General features: G+C 44.0%; 6 protein-coding genes across 6 annotated transcripts; 2 read left to right on the forward strand and 4 right to left on the reverse strand.

Annotated features, from left to right (window-relative positions):
• Positions 1-2,946: 2,946 nt before the first annotated feature.
• Positions 2,947-3,114, reverse strand: BDZ83DRAFT_584810 (uncharacterized protein; the record flags this gene model as incomplete). Its single annotated transcript, XM_060505798.1, has 1 exon — positions 2,947-3,114. A coding segment is annotated over one exon (168 nt), but the record flags the coding sequence as incomplete, so codon positions are not given.
• A 5,604-nt stretch (positions 3,115-8,718) lies between these two features.
• On the reverse strand, positions 8,719-9,812 carry BDZ83DRAFT_584856 (glycosyl hydrolase family 61-domain-containing protein; the record flags this gene model as incomplete). Its single annotated transcript, XM_060505803.1, has 2 exons — positions 8,719-9,604; positions 9,658-9,812. The coding sequence occupies 2 exons, from the start codon at positions 9,810-9,812 to the stop codon at positions 8,719-8,721; spliced, it is 1,041 nt and encodes a 346-aa protein (XP_060361731.1).
• Positions 9,813-11,434: 1,622 nt separating this feature from the next.
• On the reverse strand, positions 11,435-12,134 carry BDZ83DRAFT_631509 (uncharacterized protein). The gene has a single exon (XM_060508907.1). The coding sequence runs from the start codon at positions 12,036-12,038 to the stop codon at positions 11,439-11,441; it is 600 nt and encodes a 199-aa protein (XP_060361732.1). The 5' UTR covers positions 12,039-12,134; the 3' UTR covers positions 11,435-11,438.
• A 1,215-nt stretch (positions 12,135-13,349) lies between these two features.
• BDZ83DRAFT_562534 (uncharacterized protein) lies at positions 13,350-14,084 on the forward strand (the record flags this gene model as incomplete). The annotated part of the gene is made up of 2 exons (XM_060503580.1): positions 13,350-13,382; positions 13,578-14,084. Coding segments are annotated over 2 exons (540 nt in total), but the record flags the coding sequence as incomplete, so codon positions are not given.
• A 1,572-nt stretch (positions 14,085-15,656) lies between these two features.
• BDZ83DRAFT_654621 (uncharacterized protein) lies at positions 15,657-16,545 on the reverse strand (the record flags this gene model as incomplete). Its single annotated transcript, XM_060510731.1, has 3 exons — positions 15,657-16,015; positions 16,240-16,319; positions 16,499-16,545. The coding sequence occupies 3 exons, from the start codon at positions 16,543-16,545 to the stop codon at positions 15,657-15,659; spliced, it is 486 nt and encodes a 161-aa protein (XP_060361734.1).
• A 6,105-nt stretch (positions 16,546-22,650) lies between these two features.
• Positions 22,651-23,693, forward strand: BDZ83DRAFT_584841 (pectin lyase fold/virulence factor; the record flags this gene model as incomplete). The annotated part of the gene is made up of 2 exons (XM_060505801.1): positions 22,651-23,269; positions 23,326-23,693. 2 exons carry the CDS (start codon positions 22,651-22,653, stop codon positions 23,691-23,693), a joined length of 987 nt encoding a protein of 328 aa, XP_060361735.1.
• Between the last annotated feature and the right edge of the window lie 3,494 nt (positions 23,694-27,187).

Genomic DNA, 27,187 nt, shown 5'->3' on the forward strand with positions numbered 1-27,187 from the left:
CTACTCTTTATAAGTTACTTATCCTTCTATTCGTATTATTACTTTTCCTTTATTAACGAATTACTTTAGCCCCTTATTAAGTATAGCTTTTATAAAAGCATTAGCTAAATTATTATCCCCGTTAATTTAACGGATTTTAAAAATCTCTCGTTATTTATATAACTATTTAAGGGCTATAATATCGATTATAAACCTCTTTTCTTTTATAGTACTTAACTTAATAAAGTATTTATATAGCGAATACGAATTAATATAAACGATTATAAAAATCGTAAGAAGGTTAAGTCTATTTATAATCCTTTTAAATATAATAGAAATCGCATAGGCGATATCTACTCTATTTACTATTTTATAAACTTTAAATGCTAGTACGCTTTTAATAACTTACTTACTCTTTATTAATAAATAATAAATTATATTGCCCTAGATCGTAAAGTCGTCTTTACCGAGGGTCTTATTAATAAAGATAATAATATATCCTAGCTATAAAGTTAAGTCGTCGTTATTTATAAATAATCTATCGATAAATATATATAGCCTCGCTAAGGCGAGCTTAATAGGCTAATAAATAAGACCTCGGTTACAGTTATTTCGTTATTACTAAAGTTACCGATTAAAAACGTTAAAATCGCGCTCCGTAGGCTCTATAGCCTGCGCAGCTTTAATATAGTTAAAAATAGCCTCGGGCTAATAAATACTTATAATATAGGCTCCTCGGGTAAGCTTAGCCCTATATTACTTTTTATAATCAAGGGATTTTAGGTCAATAAAGCTAATCTTTTCGCTTTACCCCTTTTATTAAAATACTATATTATCCCCTTTAATAGTTAGGATCCCTTTATTAAACATAAATAGTGCGCTTATTATAAAGATCTCTTTTAGTTTAGCTACGAATTTAGCCTTTTAGAGCTCCTCGTCCTCCTTTTTTATAAACTTAATATTTAATAAACCTAGGGTATTGTCTATCTATATTTTAATAATACCGAATAGGTCGTTTACGTACTTAAATACTAAGAGGTAAAGGTCATAAGTTAACGTAACTATTAATAATTAGTTAATATAGAAGTCGTAGTATATTACCTACTAATAAATACCCGATTCGGTAAGACCGTATAACGGCTTAAGTACTTCGATAATAGTACTCTCTAAGTACTTATTAGTTATCTCCTTTAAGAAGTAGGCTAAGATCTTCTTTATAAGCCTAGTCGCCGATTACGTATATATTTATATAATATTATAACTCTATATTTTATATCCTTTTTATTATAACGATGCTATAAATACTATTATAAAGCGCTAGTTATAGTGTTAAATTATAGGCGATTAAGTAAGTAGCGTTGCCTTTTTAACGTCGCCGTACCTTTATATAACGTACCTCGATTTCTTATATAGCTAAGGAGTACTTTTTCTTTTTATTTTTTAAACTATACGTAATTTAAAGATATAGATATTCGCGTGTTTAACTAGATCGTAAAAAATAAATTAGTAAACCCCTCGATTATATAATATATTTATTTTAACGAGATCTAATCCTTCGTAAAGCCTTTTAGCTATAGTAATTACGCCCTCTTTTTATAACTAAACTACGAATATAAAATCGGCCTTTTTTTTAGTTATATAGAATATAGTATTTATTTTAGTATTAGTAACGAATTACTATAGCGGCGCCCTTTATTAAGATCTTTTTAGCCGTCTTTTTAGTAGTAGAGGGATTACTTCGCCCTTACCCTTATCGTTTATTTATTTTACTATAACGATTTCGTTAAGGATAATTTTTTACTTATCGTTTAGTAGCTAAGGGGATTCCCTTAGCTCTTTTTCTTTTTATTAAATAGAAATCTCTTTACTAAGATCGGTATAATATAGTTATATTACTATAATTAATATTTCTAGTAATTAATCCTTATTTTTAGTAACGATATATAACCGTTCGTCGATTAAGATTAATTTATATAGTCTAGACTACTATTTAGTAATCTCTTTCTATACTTTTATTTCCGAATTTAATAATATATCGAGGTTAAGGCTTATATCTAGCCTATTATGGGTAATAACGGCTTTATTAATCTACCTCTTCGTATTTACTTCCCGGAGTACTTTTATTATTTTATTAATTATTTAAGCTCGCTAGGCTACGTCTAGCAACGGTAATAAAGCCGTCGTCGTTTATAAGTATACTCCGAATACGAGAAGTATTAGAACTAGCCCTTTTAGGCCTATAGTATCGTTATAGTATTTAAGTACTATTTAAAAATACTCTTTATTTATAGTATCGGGGCTCTCGTTACGGATAATTTTAAATACTCTTTTAAATTATTAATATACCCTTTTTACTTTATTAATATTATAATATACTTTAATAGGTACGATTTTTAGCTATATACTATACGCAGTAATATTATTCCTAAACTCTACGGACTTAAAGCTAGTACCGGTATCGGTTTTAATACCGTTTAGTAGTCTTTAATATATATTAATCTACACCCTCTTTAGCGTTAACTAGATAGTCTTAGCCTATATATCTTTAAGGAATTGTCCTTTTTAAAATAATATAGCTTCGTTAATAATATATAGTACTAGGTAATTATTTAAATAAAAGATATTGATAACGATCTCTTAGTTAAAGTTAAAGTCGTTATATAATCTAAACTTGAATTTGCGGGGGCTTTATATATTTATTTAGTATTAATAGTATACCCTCGTTAATTATTCTAGAGCTCCTATCTTAACATCGTTCCCTAATTATTTTAAGAAGTTATATAGCTTCGTAACCGATAAGTAGTTAAAGCGTTTATATAATCGTTTAAGCTCGCCCTCTATAAAATAGTTAATAGATTTAACGTTTAATTCGAGCTTTATAAACGTATATCCCTATTACCGTTCGATAAGCTTAAATTGCTTATTATTAAATAGTCTATTCTTCGTATTATTAAATACGATGCTTAACTAGTCTATATCCTTTAAGTATAATAGAAATGGTATATTAATTAATAGGATATAGAAGATTATCGTGCCGAAGCGTATATTAACTTTTACTATACCTAGGGCGCATATCTCCTCGCCTAGGCCGAAGCTAATTTTTATAATACCTATTATTAATATATTTAAGGTAACTAGGGTTATTTTTTAAAGTATTTAGAATTGCCCTTTACCTCTTATTAATTATTATAATGCTCCTATATCTAGGATAATCCTATAAAAGATTTTTAGGCTATACCGTTCGCTAGTATAGAATGCTTAGGTAGTATTATTAATTAATCCCTTTAAAGAGTATTAAAAGGGAGCTCTTAAGCTTTTTAATTCCTTCTCCTCTATAAGCCGTACTTTTATATAAGCTATAGCTTCGGATCCGTTATTAAACTTTTTACCGTTAATAGTTCTATTTAGTAATACTATACCTCGGGGGATTTCCCTTTTTTATTTATAAAAGAATGCCTATTTATTAAAAGCTCGTATTACTTCTCGTTCGTTTAGTAAAGTATATCTTTTTAAGGCTAACGGGGTAAAAAAAAAATAGTTAATATCATTAAATTCGTTATAGTTAATCCTTTATATATATAGGGTTAGATCTTTTTTACTTTTTACTTCTTTAAAATTAACTTTTTAGCTATTAATAATACTATTTACGCTACCCGTTAACTACCCCTCGTAAATAATAAAGAACTAATTAAATTAATTTAAGTTAATTTTGCCCTACGTTCCCCTCGACTTTTTATACTACTCGTACGATTTAATACGCTCTTTTTTAAAATAATTACTAAATTAATAGCTATTCTTTTTATAAATAAAGTACTTTCCGTTTTACTACCTCGACCCCGAATTAAACTAGTAACTAGCTAATAAGTTTATTTTTTTAGCTTAATAATTACTATACTTAGCGTCTCTTCTTTTACTTTTATACGTATAGTCGACTTAGTATTATTAATAAGGGCCGTTATAAGATTAGAAGTTTACTTAATAAAGTATTTTAGCCTCTATATTAAAGCTAGATCTTAGCCTCGAGTAAAGAGTTTTATAATTATTAAGGGGTTAGTATAGGGTTATCTTAGCCTCTAGGACTCTTTATATAGCGGTATAAAGATATTTAACCTTTCGCTTATTTATCCCTTTATTTAGTTACGTCTTCGCTAGCTTATCGATATAGTTAATAAGCTCTTTAAAAATTTCTAGTCTCGACTTTCTTTTTATAGTCCTAGCTATAAATCTAAATAAAAGTACCTTTAGCTTAGATAAAAGCTCTAGACTTTTATTTTAAGTCTCGAAGCGACTTTAAATTATATTAACGATAATAAAAAAATCGGTTTAATCGATAATATGCACCGTTTAGTAATAGTATTCCTTAGCTTTATTAGTTAATATAACGTTAATTACTAAGTAGTATTATTACTCTCGGATACCGACTTTTTTATAATAATCGTAGAATATTATAAAGGTTTTTTATAATACTTTATATTTCCCTTTAAAATACAATTTCTTTTTAAAAAAGATCTTTATAAAGTTAATAAATTATTATATATTAATAACCGTTAGGTCGCTTTTTTTATATATCTCTCGCGTATTAAAGTAATTATATTAACTCTATATAGTTAATCTCGTACTCCTTTAATAAATTAAAGATAGGCCGCGTATTAATAGCGTCGCTAGGTTAATTATAGAAATAAATAGGATCGTTAGTTATTATTTTTCCTATATAATCTCTATAGTTCGTATTACCGTAGGCGCTAAGATATTATTATTAGTAATTTTTAATAAAAAGTCTAGTTAGTTTACTCGTTTACTAAACTTATTGTATTTTAATATTACTCGGTCGATTTAATTTTAATCCTATAGTATAAAATCGTTAGCGGTAACTATAGTTACGAGCGTTTCGTAAGCTCTTTATTTTGCCCCCTAGGCCGGTAGAACGCCTCGGTAATAAAGGAATTTATTTATCTTTTTTATAACGATTAAATTAGTATTAGTAAACTATTCGTCCTTTTAATTGCCTAAGTTGCTAATAACTTTATAAAATAGGGGTTACCCCTCGAGCCCTTTCCGCTTATATAGTTCTATAATATATATTAATATTATATTTATTTAGTTGCCGTTAGGATTATTAAAATCTCTAAACGTCTATTTTCTTTAATAATCCGGGTTAATTATTACTTATTTATATAATATAGAGATCTTTTCTTTCTAGCTATATTTTAACTCGCCTTTAATCGTACCCTAGCTTATACTCCTATTCGTAATAGCTAGTATATTTAATTTTAATAAGGTCGTTTTAGCGCTACCCGTTAGCCTTAGTAATAGCATAATATTATTACTCGCTAGATTTACTAGGGTTTAGGAGCTTCCCGCCTCTTCTTACCTTCTCGTACTAAGCCTCGTTACTATTTACTCCTTTTTTTTTTAATTAGTTACTATTTTCTTCGCGGTCTTTTTTTTACTTTTTCGTACTTAGTTAATTAACGTTAAAAATAGATTTATAAATAGCCTAACGACGTCTCGATTACGTAACGTTTCTCTTTAAATTAAAACCTAAGAGGTATATATATATATTAAATAAATTACCGCTAGTTAGTAATTTATTTCCTACCTTTTTAAATTTATAATTTTATGCCTAGGGCTAATAATATAAAAAGGAGCCCCTTAGCGGTCTTTTAAAAAGTTCTTTTTTTTTCTTTTTAGTAATAGTATATAGCCTTTTCTTTAATTTAAATAAGAATATTTAAAGCGTCGGAAAGTTAGTCGATTTACCTCGAAGTTTTATAATTACCGGGCCTTATAATTATTGTGATCTCTAAATCCCTTCCTTTCTTTTTATAACGCCTCTTATATAGTATTCCGTAATAATATTCTAAGAGTAGTTAAGGGGGTTATAAGGGGATCGTTTAGATTACGGGCCTCGAAGTTATATTTATAAAAACTTTATAATAATAAACCTTTCTATACGTCGCCGACTTCGCTATATTTTATAACTTCTATATAAAGCTAAATACTAATAAAATCTAACTCCCCTTTAGAGAATGTTTTAAAGATCTTCTTTTTTACTAGTCGCGGGGTACCCTTTTATATTATATAATAAAGCTTATACGTCGCGTAAGTTAATTAAATCAATAATCGTTGCGTAGGCTATTATATAGGTAATTTCTATTACTATATAGATTTATTATTTTCTAATCGCGAGCTTATTATAGTGAAATTAGGTAATAAAAAAGGTATATAAAGGCGACGATAATATCTCGGTCGCTTTTATACTTCTATTAATTAATAGGGGTTATTTTTTAATATAGTAGACGTCGACCTTTTTTAGGTAGTTAAGGGCTACGATTCCTTTATTTCGTTCCGTTATAAAGATTTGCGTTTTATTATTTACTTTTTATAAAGTTAATTAGTACGATTCTCTTATCGCGTTCCGTTTAAAGAGGTCGTCTCTTCTATATATAAAATACTTTACTAATCTATAATAATAAAAAATAACTATTAATTAGTATTAGTATTTTTATTATAGGGATATTAATCGATTAGTTCGAACCGTGGGTTAACGAAGTAGGTTAATTAACTATATTAATCTACTGCGTAGGTATAAAAAGGAGATTCTAACCGTAGGTTAAGTAGGCTGCGATAATTAACTATACGATCGATAGGTGGCCCCTGCGCTGCTGCGAGGTCGAATTGGGCTTCCAATCCGACAGGCTAAGATGAAGCGTGTTTGAGCAATACCGATGATTAAAAACCATGCAACATCTTCATGCCGGGCGATAAGCGAAATCTTTCAAAGGGGCCAATAGCGACTGCAGGTCGGACTGTTGTCATCCTACGCCACATTATTAAGACCTGCAGGGGAGTGATGCGGCGCATGATAGGAAGATTGTGGCTATGTGGTTAAGTCCGACCTCTAATGAGCAGCTATGTATATCATTTGTAAATCCATTCAAATCCCAGGAAAGCATTACAACAAACTTTTCTGCCGTGAAGTTCGTCGGCGATGTGCTAAGTGTCTACTACATGGAACTATCTCACAGGATCGAGAATTCGAGGCACGCAACCAATACTCCACTTAACGCTATCAAACTTTACTTTGGCCCTTCAATTGCTTGGCTAGTATTGCTGTTGTAAGTCATTCTGGCAGCTGTTAGCGCTGCCTGGTTGTTTGCATTGCTCGAGTAAAGTGCTGCCTGAGATCCTATCACTCTTCATTCAGTCAATAGCCTTGACATGGTAGATTCGTAAGGTCCATGAGAGGCGAAGTGTAGGTCATCTGATGAGCATCCTTTGAGTGAGAAATCCCTGTGAATGCTGTCGACTACTAATATTTCCACTATGCCAAAGCATCCCATCCAGCAACGAGACGCCTGACGCAAGCCCGGGCCCAGAAATGAGGATTTGCTTGTTGTCACCCTTTAGATTGAGTATTTTGTTGATCAATAGTTCGATACCAAAGACCCTCCATCACAGAATGCATGCCCTTGATGTTCTCAGGTAGTCCACGGTGTCCACATCATGATTTAGACGGAAGACCGCGCTGCCCGCTCGTTCATCAGAGCATGCTGCATGGCCTGCATTATGAACCAGGATCTTTTTCATAGGTTTTCGATACGTTTTTCTACTTGGAAGATGCTGCAGTACAACTAACACAAAAAGAGGAATTAAGTGGAATATAGTTTAGAGAATTGCTTGATTCCTCTAAGTAGGGGACCCGTAAGTGTTAGCAGCATCTATACTCATGCGAGATGGGCTATTGTTTCGTAGTAATTCAGCGGTATTGTACGGCAGAAATGGGCAGCGCCATACTTGGTGCCGCGACAACATTTGATAGTGAGCACCAAGATGCCGTCAGCTTAGGAATGGGCTTGGTGTAAGTAGATTCCACAAAGCTCAACCCGAGCAATATTTTATATACACATAAGTTCCAACTACCCATCACTTAACAAACCGGCGAAATGTGTCCCAATCCAGAGACCACATCAAATCCCCCACTTCTCATATTTTAGCGAGTCGCAAACTCCTCAACCAAATCCTCGGGTGACCCGGCGCCCACAGACCATCTATTCAGCACGTTCCAACCCAAGGGGCGGAATCCGAAAGGGAACCGAAAGGGAAACAAAGTTCGGACGAGACATGGATTCCGAAAAACAGCCATCGTTTCCAACATAGTGTTCACCTGATACAGGATCCTCGATGCTCTATATGACTAGGGAACAGGCTTTGAGCTGCCAGAAAAAGGAATCGCTCTCCACTCTCAGAAAAGCCCCACAGATCTGCCGGGCTGATTACTCGCCTCTCCGGCTTGTCCATGTCTTCTGGAGTGATTAGTAACATAAATATGGCGAATGAAACTGCATTCAGAAAGGAGTTGTAGCTTCATTACAGCACCTTCAGTAGAAACTCTTCATCATGATTCAAGCACAGAACAAATTCAGTCACAAAGGCAAGGGAACATGGATTGAAGTGTATAAGCAGGACCATTCTAGTCCGCCCTTTCCATTCGTCTAGTATACTCCGGCACGGCCGTACGTAGCTAGGTAGTAAAGGTAGAAGTCTTTGTCCAAGATCCACGTCGGTGTTGTACACAAAAACCAACAAGTGTCGTTATAGTATATACAATTGAAAAAGTCCAACAAAGCAATCATGTCTTTATGAGCCTGGTGGGTTTGAGCTGCCCCCTTCGCCAAAGCGGCTCAGGGTTCGCTCGAAGTGAGTCATCTCCTTTCGCTCTCGATTGAGACGCGGAGTTTAAACACGGCGGACGACGTCACGGGCATGCTGGCGGGCCATGCGGCGGGCCAGGCTGCGCTTGCGCTTCTCGGCGCAGGAGGGCTTGCCAGTGGCGGCAGGCTGCTGGGCAGAGACGGAGCTGGAGGCAGGGGCGGAGGTGGCGACGGCCTCAGCGGCAGCGGTGGTGGTGGCAGCGGCAGCAGAGGTGACAGCGGGGGCGGTGGAAGCCGCGGCGGCAGAGGTGGCGGCGGGAGCGGTGGCGGAGGGAGCGGCGGAGGAAGCAGAGCCAGAGCCAGAGCCGGAGCCGGAGCCACCGAAGACGGAGGGAAGGGCAGGGCCGGGGATGGAGTAGCTGGTCAGGGAGTTGTAGATGGAGATGAGGATACCAGCGTCAGTGGCCTTGTAGAGGGCCTCACCCTTGGTACCAGCGGGAAGGTCAGAGCCGGAGCCGGTGACCTCAATGTTGAGGCACTGGGGGTAGTTCTGAGCACCGTTCTCCTGGCCGGCGGAGTGAAGGGCAATGATCTCGTGGCGGAGAACGTAGTTGCCGGGCTTCAGAGAAGTGGGGATGGTAACAGCCCAGGAGTTGTTGGCAGCAATGAGCTCATCGGAAGCCCACTTGTTGGCAGAGGCGTCAACGAGACCGGCCTCAGCGATCTTGAAGAACTCAAGGGAGGTCTTGTCGACGGTAGAGCAGTCAGTGCCGCAAGAGGCGAGGTAGTCGATGACGGGACCCTTGTGGGATTCGGGCCAGGTGTTCCAGAAGATCTGGAGCTTGTCACCAGCGGCGACCTTTGCGGTGAGCTTGGCGTTCTCGGAGTTCTTGTGGCAGATGATGTCGGCAGCGGCGTAGGAGGAGGGGTCGACGAAGCCGTTGTCGGTGGCGGTGTTCTTCCAGCCGTAGCTACAAAATTGTCAATATCAAAGTTGCTCTGAACTAGACGCTGGCCTGCTTACACGTCGGGGGGGTTGCTCATGTAGGGGAGCGAGGTGACGTCGTAACCGGCGAACTGCTCAGAGCCATCGGTGAAGTAGTTGACGTGACCGTGGGCCATGACAGAGGCGGCGCCGGCAATGGCGGAAAGGACAGCGGAGTTCTTGAAGGAAGGCATTTTTGCAGATTTTCCAAAAGTGTGAGTTTGGTGTTGTTGGATGTAGTTTTCGTTCGTGGAAAGAGTGGATATTGACTTCAAGTCGTAAAGATAGTGAACTTCAATCAATGAAGTGTTCAAATGAAAGAAATGTGCTGAAAAGCGGAAAAGAGTGTGGGAATGGAAAGCTGCGGGAATGAGCCTGTTGGATGAGGAAAAAGAGAGTAAGAGCAGATAATGCGAACGAAGAGAAGAGGACCTTATATCTCGAGATAGCCCAGAGTAGCGCTCATGGTCGTGGGTCGTGGCGCATACCTGCGTTGCGTGGATGCAAGCAATTTCGACCACGCCCATCAGGAGACAGTATCGATTCTCATCCCATGTTAGCCATGCTAGGACCACTGCGGCCCCCGTCTCCGTCTCTCACGGAGCAGAGCCAGGGGTCATGTCCAAGGAGTCCCTGTGCAAATCCATGGCCAGGCGGTGTCCAGGTTGCGTTGCCCAGGCACAAGTTGATTGCGAACGGGTTGTGAATGTGATCAAGTGGAATCGTAAGGCGGGGGGGTTCGACGTTGAAGCAGGAGGCGCCCACCCTGCATCGAAAAGGAAGGGGGCCGTGGGGCCGGCGTCTACACCCCGTTGTTATCCCGGGATCTAGAACCGCAAGCAGAAGCCGAAGCGAGGACATCGCGGCTGGAAACGTGCCCATAGGTGGAAAGGCGGGAAACAAGCGGGGGCGGTGGCCATGCCGAGCAGCCATGGCAAGATCAAGCCGTTTCAGCATAAATGAAGGTGGTGGCTTGCTGTATCCCGCAGTGCAGGGTTGAAGCAAGGTGACCTAGCGCATGTTGGCCGCTGGCGGCGCGGTAAACAGATCTGAGGCGCCAATGCGGCACAATTATGGCGGGCATCTTGTTGCTCGCTTGTCGAGAGTGGAAAGACCTGTCTGTTGGTTCTCAGGTGGCATATGAGCGACATTGAAAATCATAGTAGCATCTGTTGTGAAGATCTGTGAAAGATCCACTCCAGGTTAAGCTTAGGGACGGGCAAGCCTTCTTGGGATTGACAGAGACATTGAATCGTGGGTTAGTTCGGAGTCAATGAGCCGAAGCGCACTTACGCCCACATCATATTGGGTCAGTCAGCAAAGGTTAAGCCAAGCTTGCAGTAAGCATAAGTGGCAGTGAGGAGAAGAAATGAGATTGAGGATGACGGGATGGCAGTTCGTCTGAGCGTTGGAAAGGGGAGGTGGGTGGTCAGTGCTGGCTCGTCGAGTTGGCTCCTGCCGCTGATACTGACAGCAGGGCAGTGCTTGGCTGGCAACAGCGAGTGACCCTCGGCTGACTGGGTTACTGGGCACATGCAGGCCAGGTCTGGACGAGTTCCAGTATGAGCCGATACCCGATTGACTGGAGACTTGGAGATTGAAGCCCGGGAGGGATGACGAGTCGAGGCGGGTAAAGAAGCAAACGAGAGTGGATAGCGGTGGAGGAAACGGGTTGGCACGTCTGTGATGAGGCGAGGAGGGATGCAGGCCGTAATTCTTAGGGCTTGAGGCCTTATTGATGGATGATCCAGCATATCCAGCTGTTCACAACAAGCAAGCATGGCAGGCTTGGCGATGCTTGGTACTCATCTCCAGAGTCCTCAGTCCAATGCCTGGCTTCCCACTTGAACTCCGACTTGGAATTTTGGACGACGGAGTCGAACTGTGAAAATCGCTAAGCCCCCTAGTATCTGTTCTCGAAGTAGCGGATCCGTTCGTGGAGCCTGGCTGGCCTGAACCTCGATTCGGGAGCTGATCAACCTCGATACGGATTTGTATGCGGGCTTCGTATCAATGACGGGCAACAGGCCATTCGGCCCCGTAGCCTTTGCCTTTTCTGGTCTGTACTTCACGGGGCTCAGTGGAACTGCCGGTGGGCGTTTGTGCGAGCGGTGAGAATCTTTACGATGAAAATGGTGGAAAAGCCGAGAATCGAAATGAACAGGTGGAAAGGAAAGGGTCAACTGCCGCCAAGTTTCAACAGCGCAGGTCTGGATGACAGGGAGAGTCTGGGACTTTGGGTGGTGAGCGCATGTCGTCGGGCTTCGGGACAGCAATCTATTTGCGACTTTGTGAAAGGTCTCGATCTGTGCTCGACGGGGTTCAGGCGAGTAAAAATTCTGTCTTTTTGGTGTGTGCCTGCAGTTCAGCGCAGGACTCTGTGTGGGGTCATCAAGGGGTGACGCTGGCCATGCAGCCATGCCATGCTGATTGCTGCTGGTCGATGTACTCGGTCTGGTCAGGGGTGCAGCTGGAAGAGGATTCTGATTTCTTGGTGATCGTCGCCTCCTGGTTCCCGCAGGGTGCAGCCGCAACTCTGTGCCTGGACCAATACCCTCTTTTAACCCGTTCTCGACTTTTCTTCGGTTTCCCACTGCTGACTCATCGGAATCCCAAAGGACTTTCGAACTTGACGGGAAGGAGCGACCAATAGCGTTGCAGGGTTCCTCCTCTTTTGGTCCATCATGTCCGCAGTAGCTCCAGGGGCAGGCAGGCCGGGCAGCTGCGTGAAAGCATGACCGCACGGACTCTTGCCGCTGAGTGCAAGTTTGGACGACCCAACCAGGGCTCATCTCACCCGCGTCTGTTCTGAGAAAGAGCCATTAATGATTGAGGAAGTCCCTTCCTGCCAGCAAACAAATCGTTACTTGTCGAAATCGTTAATAGCCATCCTTGCGCCTTCCTGGAGACCCAAATTCGCGCGGCCTGAAACTGCAACCTCCACTTCCACCTCCTTCCTCTCCACGTTCTCGTGGGTACGTACCGTCACAGGGATGGAGCTGGATGGATCCATGGATCTCGGTCAGTGGATTCCCCTCCTCGATGGATCCACCCATCATCAATTCTTGGCAGCCATGGGCCCAAAATGTCCCTTTCTTCCTTCCTTTTCTCCTCTATTCAATTTATTTTGATTGTTCCTTCCAAGCGTCCGTCCTGCACGGCATCGCCAGCTTCTGGCTTCCGAGCCCCTCGCTGCGTCCGGCCCGTGCTTCTTGCCTATTCCCAATTTTTCCAGTATTTTCCAATTCTTTCCCAATCCCTCTCCAAGGGGACGGATATTGGATCGAAAAAGGAGGTGCTTCCCTGTCTCATCTCTTTCTGCCAATCTGTCTAAAGTGCAAATGGATCAATATCTCCGCGCTCCCATGTCTCGTCCCGTGTCTGTTTATCCGATGACGTTATGCTTCCATCAACGTTCTTTCCCCCTCCAGGCCCCGTCCCTCCCACCTACCGTGACTTTTGGTGGCCCCTGCCGGCCACTTACCGACACCGTCCCACTCGACGCGTCTCTTACGTGGGCAGCTTTTTTGGGTGGAAGCCTACCAAGTACACACAGGGATGGAACCACTTCCTTCACACTCACCACTTTAGAGAGGCGCCGGTATTGTTACCATCCAACAGACATCACCCGACTCGAAGACCTCTTCCGCCCACTTCACCGGAGCCGTGCCCGTCTCCGTATTCCGCTAGGTTCCTGAAAAATGCCGCCCAAGAAGGCCACTGCCGCCGCGCCCACCCCGTTGGGTGAGGCTGACGCGAACCGCGTCGTGGGCCAAAACACGGCCGCAAAGGTGCGCAATCTCGCATAACATCTCGACACCCTCAAAAGAATACGTGTCTCATTGTGCCATCTCATAATTGTCATCTGTTACGATTGAATGCCAGTACTTTCTTTTCTATCGCTTCCAGAATCCATTGCCGTGACACAGCTCCCAAAGCTGACATCGTGACACGTCCAGCCCGCCGAGAAGCCGGCCCCAAAGTCCCGCAAGCGCAAGTCGGACGCCGCTGCCAACGGTGATGATGACACCGCCGCCGCTGCGCCGGCTCCCAAGAAGCAGGCAACCAAAAAGGCTGTTGACAAGAAGGATCCCCTCCCGGACCTCTCTGCAATCGAACTCCCAGGTGACGGTGAGATGAGCGTCCCCGTCTTCGATACCTGCGACATAGTCCGCACCAAGATCCGCGCCATCCTTCAAAAAGAAGGCGTCACAAAGGCAGCCTTCCTACGTGCCATCGTCAAGGCCGCGTACCCCGCTGGATCAGACCACAAGATTGCTCCCAACCTGCTCACCAATTTCATGAACAAAAAGGGACCCGCGTCTGGCAACACCAGCAGTGTGTTTTATGCGGCCTATGTCTTTTTCGAGAAGCTTCGTGTGAGGGATGGCAAGCCCAAGACCAAGAAGAGAGAGGAGATGGAGAACGAGTGGCCTAATGGCATGGACACCGAGCGGCAGTTGGACGGTTGGGTTACTTGCCTCGCCGGTGAGAGGCCTCATATTGACAAGTACGGCAAGACTCGTTTCTATTAGCCGCAGGAGGCTGTGTAATTTGCGTTTTTGATTATTAGATTTTTCTCTCCCCTTCGTTTGCGCATGTTTTCTTAGGGATATCGAGGGCACAGTTTGGGCTAGTGCGAATTATCACACTCTTTCAAGACGAATCTTTCCATTGCATGTTGATCTACCTAAAAATGTGCCCAAAGACTGCCCGAGAATATCGCGAACATCTCGGCCGTACGAACTCAGACAAATCATAGGCGGCTGGAAGGATGACTCGGGTTTTCAGACCCAAGTGGAAGGGGCGGCCACTTTACCGATATATCTGCGACGGGGGTGGGTCAGGGATACCGGGCCACCGGCACGGACGAGTCATCGGTACCCTACGGAGTACCTCGGCTTCCCCCGACCACGAACACCGCCATTCACAAATGCCCTGGCCGCTTCCATCCTGGCCCGGTTGGGCTGCTCCAGTCAACCAGTCCAGCATTCCAATCCATCTCTCGCTCGCGGCCGGCTGGGCACACTCTGCCCGTTACTTGACACAAAGCTTGGCCACCCCCGTTGGTGCCTTCACCCCTGACCCGCTCTGAACAACCGACAACGACACATTCGGTCTTCTTCCACGGTGCTTGGCAACCTGTTGGCCTATCTGTTTTGTTTGGGTTTGCATCTGACAGGCTACCGACCGGTCTGGTATGGAATGATCGGGAAAATCGGAATTGATGCTTCCTGCTCTTCATCAATGAAAAGCAAGCCCTTGATTCCGTGTCAGGGACTATTGTTTCAACGATAGAGACTTGTCCACAAGGACGCATGACGTCCATGAGACCATGACGATATGGCAGCATCGCGCTCTAGTGAATCATGTATTTGTTCTGCCATCTTGACTGAAAAGGAAATCGGCTCGTAACACGGAGCCTTCGTCTTCAAAGCTCCAGGTGGATATGCTGAAGGTGTGGTGTGGGATTTTGCTTCTGATTGATGAGTCTTCATCAACACTGCGGCCTGTTACATGCGGTATGGATATGGCAGCATACCGCGTTCCGCGGAAAAGCAAGCCGAGACTTGTTGGCAGACACAAGTTTCCTCCATGCCCAAATGTTCACTAGATAGCACTATTTAGATATACGATTCCTATGCAGTGCTAACTACTTAACCAAGAAAAGGGAAGCAATTGAAAAAATAAAAAGCATACAGACTCGTTACTCCGTGTACGGGATTGATAAAAGTCCTTCTTTGCTGGCCGATATTGGATAAAACTAAAGTGCAACTTAACCAAGACCTCATTGCATTGCCATAACATAAGGTAGTCGCCAGCTTGATCCTAGTGGCCCATGTGACGCCTACGAATATTGTTCCAACGATTAAGGAACCGCTGCACCCTTTCCCTGGTCACCATTCACCGATATACTTGAACCCATGACAGCATCATCCACCGTCCAGTTGCCTCTTCAGCTTCCGAAGTCCTTACCCAACCCCTCAACTGCATCCGTGCCCTATCAATGCATGTCAGGTATCCCGGTCTCGGGATTATCAAATCCTGCGAACTTCCCAGCTCAACTCGGGTTGTCGGTCTGCTTTCATGAAATCAACAACTTTTCCACCTCCTCCCAGCTTGTCGTCCATCACCACACCGTGCTGATCCTTGCTGCCAACAGACTTGATGCTTGCACCATTATACCAAAGAAGCTTCACCATTTGCTCATCCTTGTTGTGAATCGCACAGTCCATGGGCCTCTTTCCACGACCAATGGGTTCCGCTGAAGCCCCTCTGTCTAGAAGCAAGGTTGCTGATTCGTACCGGCGTTCGCAAACAGCCTTGCATAACGGTGTCTGGCCTGCGCCGTTCTTCACCTCGAGGTTGGGTTGGACCTTTCCTCTTAAGAGGAAAACTTGCAAGGTATACAGGTGTCGAACAGCAAGGTGTAGTGCCGTGGTGCTATACGAGGTCGCGAGTGGTTGATCAGGCTGTATACCATGCCAAACCAAGTTTCGAGCGACACCATCGTATTCCCCTTCCTTCGATAATGCCCAAAGCATCATGTGGTGCTCATACTTATCGAGAACCTTGCTCAACTCAAAAATGACCTGGAAGAATAATTCTCCTCTCTCGTACCTGAGGGGGTTGAAAAGATTACTTGCATCCAACTGACACCGATGTCGGCCCCATGCTCAATCAGTATTCCTAGGATGGATCTAAACCAATGTCCCGTCTTGCAATACGGATCATATTTGCGCAAGGCCTCCCGTACTGCATGGATATAATCGTTCGGTCGGATCTCCACTACGTTCAATAAGACGTTGACTGCGGTCCCGTCTCCGGCAGCCATAGCCATCTGCAGTAGCTCTAATTTCTGATCAACAGGCGAGCGTACCGAAGCTCCAAAGCCGATGAGAAGTCTCGCACATACTTCGTGGCCATATTTGAAGGAGATAAAGAGGTGACTCGGGCCCCGTAATCCCTGTTTGGACCAACACCAAGACCCAACATGATTGCCAGCACCCCCACCAGGCCTTTCCTCGTGACTTCCGCTAAGGCACGAGAGACATCTCTTATAGATGACCGAGTAACGTCGAAGTTTACCAAAATGGACCACGTCTTATCCAAACTGTCCAAATCTAAAGAAGCGGTCTAATCAGTGAGACCGGGTTTATCCCCAACAGAAACGTTGCGTTTGGAGTGAACGGCGATCTGGCGTAGAAACTTGCGGTAAGTCTCAAATAGTTGCCTGGTCTCGAAAACGTGACTACCGATCACTTCTTGATCCATATTGATGTAAACGTTTTCAATTAGGTCCGATCTTCCGTGGTGTCGTGATCTAAGAGCAAGACATGCAAGGCGTCAGAAGGGGTTGATGGAATGGCGATGCAGGCCTTTCCCGAAGTATGCGAGTTCGTTGATCCTTAGGTTTCTGGGCTCCCGTCGACTCGAAAATTCGTCGAAAGATGCGAGTGATTTTCCCTCCATAATTCTGGGCTCCCGGCGACCATCTTCGGGGGTTTCGCACGTAGCGAGCGAAGTTAAAATCTAAGGCTGGAGGTTGTCGGCAGGAAATTGGCTCCGTAGTGCAGATACCACATAAAGCATAGCCTCTGAATGCGTTCCTAGATGGGCATCTATAAACACGCCTGCCAGCTTTTCCACCAAAGAACTTCTTATGATAGCATCACCCCAGCTGGACCCGGAGGGAACGATCTCCCAAATAGCATCATCGAAGGTGCTTCTATAACGGCTGTTCAGAAGACCTTCTTTGAGTCCGACCAGCAAACTTGTGAAAAGCTCTTGGGCACATATGTCAACCAGGGAAGTTTTTGCCTGAATGAACTGACTTTAGTTGAGATAATTCCGTTCCCGGCGTGAGTAACTTTTGCTTATGCTAGATGTTCTGCCAAGGCGGTTCAGCTCCAAAGTCGAACGACCTCCCCTGCCTTGGGCTCGCACCCTTCCATTTGATCCCCTCTAACTTCTAGTTTCCCTCGCCTCATGGCGGTCCATGTCGCATTATCTTTCTTGTTTGGAGAGTTATGCCACAAATCCAAGAGGCCATATTTCTCCTGCGCGTTGAACTGAATGATACCATCTTTCGATGTCATTGAAACGCGAGGATACCAGAGGTCCATATCTCATTTGCCTTCTGAACCAAGAACGATTACTCTGGCGTACTGGATTGCTTCATTAGAAGACAGTTCCCCTATTCTGAAGTGGTCATTCAAGATAATCGCCCACAAATAGAGGCCCACGACCGCCTCAAGACCAGCTGCGTCCATCGTCCAACTGCCTGAAGACACACCGTCAGGTGCTTTAAGAGACACTTATATTGCTTCGTGGCAATGATAAAATACAGTCTCTTTGTCGTTTTGAATGTTTTTGGTGACTTAATGTTCAGGGCATGTGCGTGTTTGTCATGGACACAAACGTTCGCAATGTTGCAAATCGCCGCGGCGATGGCTTTGGCTTCGGTTCGAACTTTGATATATTTGTCACCCCATTCCTGAAACTTCTCTTGCCTCAAGCGAGCCCATATGGCAATATTACCGGTGATGTGAGCAAGCCTTTTTCGGACTGAAAGAAGCTGCCGACAAGACGTTGGGCTGATCAGCTCCTCGTAGGGCATGAGAATTGCAGGCTCTGTATTCGTTGGTTATCTTTCTGACCACCAGCTTTCGACCACGTGATATAGGCTTCGGCTATCCTTTCCGTTATAGTTTCTGGGTCTGCATATTTCTTCTAGCAAACTCCTCCACATCTCGATCGCAAGCCAGTGCAGTTCATGGCCAACGACCAAGTCGTGGTGACTGCTCAGTGAATTATCGTCACTTGCCAAGCGTCGCATCCGAATCATACCACGTAGTAGACTTATCAGCAAAGTCATCCCTAGCTGTGCAAAGAATATCCATGTTTTCATTCGCCTTAGGCCAGTAAATTGTAAGATGTATCCAGTGAGAACGGCCACCACGGAGAGCAGTGAAGAGACTTTGGACTTCGCCACGGTACCTCTTTCTGGAGACTTAGATGAACCGAGATCTTTCCTAACCAAGGTTGCTGGCTTTTTCGAACTGGAGACTCGATCGACCTGCTTTGAGGTCGCCTTTTGACTTTCGGCTCTCTCCTTGCTTTGGACTGGGAGTGTCTTAAGCCTGCGATGTCTGCCCATCTTCCTTGCTGAAGAAGTCCAAGTCTTGATAGGATTCTTTGTTGATTCAAAGAATGCAAAAGGGTCGAAACTTTGATCGCCAATAACTTGATGAGGTTGTAGCTAGATAAAGCGTGACCCCGATCTTTGCCAGTGTTCATACCTGATCTCTTGTGTACTTTCACCTTTGAGCGCAGCATAAGTGATCAAGCCACAGTACATGACTGTTTAGCCGATAACGAACAGAAAAGGGGCGTCTTTGTTGGACGAACTACTGTTGCTGTCCATGGTCCATCTAATGGCCCAGGCGTCTATACCAGCGAGAACGACAACACCACCTTAGAGGATGAGTCACACTGCCACAAACACGTACAGGACATAGGGATTCAAATGAACAGTACCTATGTTCAGAGAAAGGTTTGCCGAATTTTGCGAAGTTGGGGGAAGTCAAGATTAATTCGTGACTGTATCTTCATCGTTGTTTGGCACCCCTGGATCCCTGCCATTATCATCTTCTTCAACATGATCCTCGTCGTTTTTGCGACAGATATCTTCAATGCCAACGCTACCACTTTTAGACCAGCCGTCGTACAACACCCGGATAGAGTCTCGTCCGATATTAGCTCTTCAACCCGAGGCTCTATTTGTCAAAGGCTTCCATTTTATCTGACAGCTTCACGACTCGAAGGCAGCTTACTCTTCCCACGAAATGACCGAAACCCTATTGGCTCTGCTTTTATCCCTTTATTCTTTTGATTCCATTCCGTAAAAGTACAAAAAGGACGTGGGATAATTGGCTTTGCGCATTGTGGTTTGGTGGCGTTCGTCGCCTGTTCCTCGACACTAAGATAGTGGGTTAAAATTGAACCTGATCTCGTCTGGAAAATGATTGCAGCTTGAGGAATAAGGACTGGAGATGGGGAAGTTGCTCTGTTGACGTTCAAGACATTTGCTGCCAACGTCAAATACCATCAAGCCCGCCACCCATGGGCACGTCTTAAACATGATCACGTATTCCGAAGAAAGCTTCACTCTAGGGTACGGCAATCAGTAGTGTAAGGTTGGGAGGAACGGATTGTAAAATCAGAATCTCGATGCTGCGACCTCGTCCGTCCACCAAGGTCTTCCGTGCTATTCACGCCTGCAGCGTTGGCAACGCTATAAAGGACTTTTATTACAGAGCGAGGATTTGAGTGGAAGACAATTCAGTAGAAAATGGCTTGAATCCTCTAAATGAGCGACGCATAAGGGGTCGTATCTCAATAGCGTACGAGACGGGCAGTCATCTCGTGGCAGGCGGTATCGTACGGCAGTAGTGGGCAGCGCCACATGCGGCGCTGCGACATTTTTCTAATCGTAAACAGCTGAAAATCAAAGAGCCTGCGTCTTTTATGGATACGTGATTGATGGAAGTTAGACGCGGGAAGAAAATTCATTTGTAGGTAAATTTGCTTCATTCAAGCCAGGTACGTTTGCAAGTTGAACTTGATAGACCTCCTTATCTAAAGAATGGCGCAGCTACTCCGAGCAGTATCGTGCTTCCACTCGGCAGATGGAAAAAACTACACGAGACGGTTTACCTTCTATATTTAAGTCCCTACGGAGTCTCTACGCAGAAAAGGTTTACAACGGCTTCTTCAATTTCAGAGACCGATTCTCTAATCGCATGCATGTTGAGTTCTTGATACTCTGAGGGAGTTCTACTAATATACGCAAGAACACAACATGCGAGAAAACTTTCCGCCATAAATTAACCAAATTTCGCCATCTCAGAAAACCATGAGCGGTCAAAATGAAGTCGAGCTCGACATCTCCATCTCACTTAATAACAATCGGATGTCGGCAGCAAATCATCCATGTCGCGTGAACGTATGGCCTGAGAACCCTTAAGTGCAAATATGACGTGAAACTTGCTAAAAGTCCTTCAACATTCAATTGAGCAATACGACCGGAATTGGGGTCTTCTTAGACTGTAAGCTTTGCCGATTGTCCGATAGCGTGGAATTTTTGAGGCCGAGATACCCGCAACCCCTGGGCCTGCTGCGCCCCAGAGTGCATGCAACTTGAAAGCTTCCCAGGCTGGATGGGATTGCTGAGCAAAAACATCAAGGAGTCGCATTTTCCACGATGATCGTGAGAGCGTCTCCCTCACAAAGTCGCAACGACCTGGGTTGGATTGCTTAGCTGTAGGGACATTCAGTATTTGCTAGTTGTTAGTCCCAGATAGATGGCGGCTGTGTCACGTGCGGGTTTGTCAATAACGACACAAGAAAGCATTCGTGCAGTGATGTGATTTGACTTTGCAACCGCGACCGGGGTCTCAATCTAGTCCAACAACACAAACAATAAACACGACACTTAGCCGAGAGTAACCCGATCGAGTGAACATTGATTTTTGGCGGCTGGCTGCGAAAATTGCAGTCACTGCATGGGAGGAAGATTTTATGTAATAATTGGTAAGTTGCAGGCCTGGAAGGTCTCAGTCTCTTTAGTAGAAACCCGTCCTCTGGCTACCATTGCAGCTTACCGTCTTGTATCATTCCCGGCCGTCTCCTCCATGTCAAATTGTTTGATTGGTGGAAGGGAGCAAGCAGGTCTTTGGTCAATCAGAGGAGACTACAGTTGCATTTGAGGCTGATAGTTACATCGGTCGGGTATATTCCTCATAAGTCCCAACTATCTGACCCGTTTGAGCTGTGTCACTTGATGCAATCAATTATCAGGTGCGATTTGATCCTTCTTTGCTTTTCCGACAAAATGCCAAGCGCCTAGCCACCACGTAGCTTCGTGTTAATGGATACCTCTGCAGAGCGGATTACTATAGGCCATCGCGAAGACAAAATATTTGACGAGTAAGATAGACCTGGGCGTCACAGTGCCACAGAGGCGTGGAGGCCAATCGATTCAAACTCAGTCGATTTCAACAACTCCGTTCCGTAGTGCCCCCACCCGCGAGAGTCGCACATACGCATAAATAGCGTCAAAACCCTCCCGCTTTCTGTCTATTCTAGCAACGTTGTGGCGAACGACGAAAATGCCATAGATCGGACCCGATGCCGACGATAGGTGACGACAGCAAAAGCACGATGGAAAGTTTACTGTTTTCGTCCAGCCAAGCTTTCTCTAGTATATAGTTTAAAAGCCCAAATGTTTCGTCAGCTTCACATCAGACGATCCACACAACCCCTATCTCCCCTGTTAGGATGAAAATGCTACGGCGCTCTGGGCTCGTCGCGACAGTCTGACTCGTCGGTCCCCTGCATTGCAGCGAGCACTGTTCTAGAAACGATACCAAGCCAAAATCGCTCTCGGATTACTGAACCTCTTTCTCCATTGCTGGGCTGGCCACCCCGCAAATTTCATGCTCTCCACCGTCAACGCTTTGGCGAACTGCACTGTCAACCTCCGTGACGGTACGAGATGGGGCCATCGGTAAATTAATCCGCCAACGGGATGAGGCCGGTCTAGAAGGCTCGGTTCCAGAGTAATGAACCCCTTGTGGCCGCGGACTGCCGCTACGGGGTGCACCCCAGCTAGCACTCTATCCTTGTTAAAGTTCAGAAGCTCGGGATTGGTTGTTTAATCGGGTTTAATCTACGGAGCACCTCCTGTCTGCCGATGGCCGTCTCCACCAATCATGCCCGGGCTACTCCAGGAACCCGGCATCTCGCAGAACACGCGGAGAAGGGAGGGAAGACGAAGCTCTCGTACATTTGAACTTTCGCCTCCAGCCTGTCGGCACTAAAAGCCTTGTGGACCTCTTGATTGAAGTACATAAAGGTGAGCCAAGCCGCTCTATAGTTGCTAGTCCAGATGATCTACACTTAGGCCAACCTTGGGACGAACCAAGACCACATTCTTTTCCATTCTTCTTCTTCTATTTACTCGACACCATGAAGTCCTTTCTTACCGCTCTTACCTTCGTCACGGCGGCGCTGGCAGCCAGCCGCACCTCCGCACCTTCTGGATGCTTGACTGTCAAGAAGTCTGGTGGCCAATACAGCACCATTCAGAAGGCCGTCGACGCCCTTTCCACCACCGACTCCGCCAAGCAATGCATCTTCATTGACCAGGGCACCTACAGCGAGCAGGTCCTCGTCCCCGCGCGGACGGCTCAGCTCACCATCTACGGATACACGGCCGATACGAGCAGCTACGCCGGCAACAAGGTGACCATCACCGCGAAGAAGAGCCAGGCCGACGGCCTCAACAACGACGCCAGCGCCACTCTCCGCATCAAGGCCAAGAACTTCAAGCTCTACAACGTCAACGTCGCCAACACCTACGGCAAGGGCAGCCAGGCCGTGGCTCTCAGCGCCTACTCTGACAGCGCATTCTACGCCAGCGCTTTTACCGGTTTCCAGGATACCCTTCTTGCCCAGCAGGGTAACCAGCTTTACTCCAAGTGCCTCATTCAGGGTGCTACGGACTTTATTTTTGGTCAGAAGGCCATGGCCTGGTTTGAGAAGTGCGACCTTCGTGTTGTGGCTGCCTCTCTCGGCTATGTCACTGGTAAATACCCACCTTCACACCGATATCAAGTGACAAGACGCTAATAAAAGTGATAGCCAACGGCCGTGCCAGCTCATCCGACAAGTCCGAATACGTCTTCAACAGCTGCAGCATCGCCGCCGCCTCCGGAAACACCGTCGCCGATGGCGCCTACTACCTCGGCCGTCCCTGGGGCCAGTACGCCCAGGTCGTGTTCCAGAAGACCTCCATGACCGGCGTCATCAACTCTGCGGGCTGGAAGCAGTGGAACGACGGCGACCCTCGCACCGCCAACGTTCTTTTCGGAGAGTACCAGAACACCGGCATCGGATCCCAGGGCACTCGCGCCAGCTTCTCCAAGAAGCTGAGCGCTGCCGTTACTCCCGCCAGCATTCTGGGCAGCAGCTACACCAGCGCGGCTTACTATGACTCCGCTTACATGTAAAGGGTGGTCAGGAATCTCTCGGCTGGAAATGCTTTGGGTTGCCGGGCAGGACCATATTCATTTTCTTCGTACATATTCTTTTACCGAATATATCCTCCAATTGCAATTGGAACTTTTCTGAATATCTACCTCTCGTGTTGTATGTTGTCCCGGTGTAACTTCACTTCCGCTTGTGGCATGATTCCCTCAGCATCCGTTACGCAGCGTGGACTGATTCGTCCCCCGCGATCGCTGGCGCTGTTCACAGACAGAAACAGCAAACTCAAAAGGAGTTGCTGCGCGTCCACTGTCTCTAAATTCCGCGATAAAAGATTGAGCTTCTTTCCTGCTCATCGTGGACTGCCCCTGCTAGTTATGGCCCGTGGTGAAACATTGGAAATTGAGGCTTAGTTTCAGGTACAAAAGGACGGGTGGGAGAAGAAAAAGGGCCCAGGCCGCGCAACATCTGCTCTCGTGCCAAGCGCTATGTTCAGCTGGTGTTACGTGACTCGGTTGACGACTGCCCACGCCAAAAAGTTCTGCCCATCCGCAATATTGTGTTCATTTCTGTTCCCGACAGAGTTCAGAAGCTCCTTGTTCTGAGAAAGAGGACAAACACGCCATAAGTTACACTACATATTAAACTCAATCTCGGAATCAAAGCTTCGACAGATTGGTCAGGGCCCAAGCCTGTTGCGAAGCCGAGCTAAGTCTACTTTTGCAGATGAGAAAGACTGCCGAATGATCCAAGTTAGCTTGATTGAAACAAATGACTGACAATTTGCACCATTGCTACTCAAGGTCACGCAAAATCGCTTTGTCGCGAAGTTTCGAATAGCATCGTGGCGAGCATATCGCCGTCTTGGTTAGCACAGGCCTTATATGTTTACAATCTAAATCCTTCACTTCTGGCGTTACTATACCATGACCAGTGCTAGTCCTAGCCCTTGTTATGTGACCAATCTGGACTCTTGTTCACGATCGAGTCCTGTATGTGATACTTATAGGAGAACGAATACGCTTCAGAAAAGGATCAGGTCACTCAAGTTGCGACGGTTGCCTTTCGATGTAGTGGAATATGGTCTAGGAATGTAGTTTGACGAGCAAACCTTTCGACCTTTTGCTTCTGTTTTCCTTGGAGGAGCATTTAGCGACAATTCTAGTTGAGGCCACCGTCTAGGGGAAGTCCTCGAATCCCTTAACAAGACGCTTTCCTGGGGTTGGTGGATTTCCTTGACGCCGATTCAAAGCCTCTCGATGGGGAAACTACATGAAATATGAATGTATGGCATAGGTTTCGTCTCGTGCGTTGCGCTCAAATAGATACTCTACGCCGCCAATTGCTGTTGTATGGGTTCGTTGAGGAAACCGCCCGGCTCAATCTCCTCCTCACAATTACGTATGCTGTCAGAACTTCTCTCAGCGTTGCACCAGACTCAAGCACCTTGGGCATCTCCGCATCTCCGGACGGCTCCTTGTCCCACCATAGAAATCTAGGATTGCAGCTACCATCACTAAGAATCCCTCAGGTGAGGCTTGCGTGCTTTACTCCGATGTCAATGCCAACAGCTTTCGCGCGTTCTCTGTATCATTTCTCTAACATGAATTCGAGCTCTGGCAGGCCGCAGTCCATTGCGAACGAGATGGCAAAAACTGAAGGTTCTCAAAGAGACTACGGTGTTAGTAGCCAACAACACAGCCATTGGCACATTGATGCTTTAAGTCAGGACGTCGCCATGCCGACTGTCTCATAGTATCTTCATATGGCCAGCTGTGGCTACCAGAATATCTATGGCAGTATTTTCTCATCGGCCTCAGGTATTACACGCGCCAAAGCATTGTTCACGATGAAGCGGGCATTGATGGCCTTTCTAAAGAAGTCGACACCGTCTTAATCAAACAGATCCTCTATACGACTGCAGCTAAGTATTAGTGTTAAGAGTCCAGCCTACGTAAGTCCATATTAAGGGGATTTTAATATATAAAATCTAAGCTAAGGAATAAAGGTTTCTAAAACGGAGGTTCTATAGAGGTTCTATAAAAAAAAAGCGCTTAAATAGGACCTCTATAAAAATAGTATAGTAAACTATAATAATATCCGGGCTAAGGCTTAGATTTATTAATCGGGTCTAGTTTATTATATATACCCCCCTATTTCGTTTTTAGAATAAATCCGTTATTAATCTATTTTTTAATTATAAATATTTTAAATAGTTAACTGCTTTATTTTAACCCGCTAACTAGCCGCCCGCGGTCCTTTTTATTAATTTCTATTAGGCCCCCCCCCTTTATAAAAAGCTTTTTCTTTTTAACCTTTACGTAACGATTTATAAATATTTTAATCTATTTATTTTTATACTTCTACTACTTAAATTTCGCTAATTTATTATAAAAATCTAATTTTTAATAAACTTATTATCCCCGCTATTATTTTTTATATATATAATTTCCTTTTTATATTTATATACCTATACGTATTTAAAAACCCTTTTTTAACTTAAGAAATAATTAAATAAATATTCTATATATTATTACTGCTATATTTTTTATACGCTATTATTCTATAGCTTTTTAGTTTTTTATTTATTATTAATATTTTAATAGTTTATTTTTATTAACTAGCCCGCTATTACTATTATACTCGCCGAGCCTATTGCCCCGTTTAATAATAAAAATAATATAGATAATAAAAAATTAGAGTTTAGTTCTAACTCCGAGCTATTATCTATTTACCTCTTTAAAAATAAGTCGGACGTCTAAATAATATATTAAACTTATATAGTATATCCGTTCTCTATTTATAAAGTCTACTAACTTTATGTTTAGCTAACGTTTAATAAAAAAGGTAAAAAAAAAAGAAAAAAGGAAAAGAAAAAGAAAGAGTATAAGCCTAAAGAGGCTCTTATACCGGGTACCCTATATAAAGTCCCCTACCTCCTTTATATATAGGCGCTAGCTAAGGGTAATAATACCCTAGTTAACGTCGGCTATTATAATTACCTCTATATACTAAGCCGCCGTTATTTATTTATTTATAAATCGCTAATTTGTTATAAAGCTAAAAGTATTATTTACTACGCTATTTATATTAATAGTAAAGCTAATTATTACTATAACCCTATATATTTACTATTATTATTTTTTATTTATTCTATAATTATTAACTTATTATTTTTAGTTTAACGACGCTATTAAAGCTATTTAAGTAAAGTTTTTTTAAATAGTCGAGGAGTATTATTAACTATTAACCTCTATTATAAGTAACCCCGCTTTTAAAGCTATTATATATTTATTTAATATCCGTTATTTATATATCGCTAACCGTTCTTTTTTTATTATTAATATAAGGACTTTATAGGTACCTTTAGCCGTTTATATATCGCCGCCGCTACTTAGACTAAGGCCGAGAATAAAGAAGCCCGCGCTTATTATAACGCCCGTATTATAACCGCCTCCCCCGTTATTAAAACGCCCGCCCCCTATATAACCCCCGCTACTACCCCTACCGCCGCTTT

The sequence above is a fragment of the Colletotrichum acutatum genome (genome assembly GCF_030867785.1).
Source record: "Colletotrichum acutatum strain CBS 112980 chromosome Unknown BDZ83scaffold_92, whole genome shotgun sequence".
Lineage (NCBI taxonomy): Eukaryota > Fungi > Ascomycota > Sordariomycetes > Glomerellales > Glomerellaceae > Colletotrichum > Colletotrichum acutatum.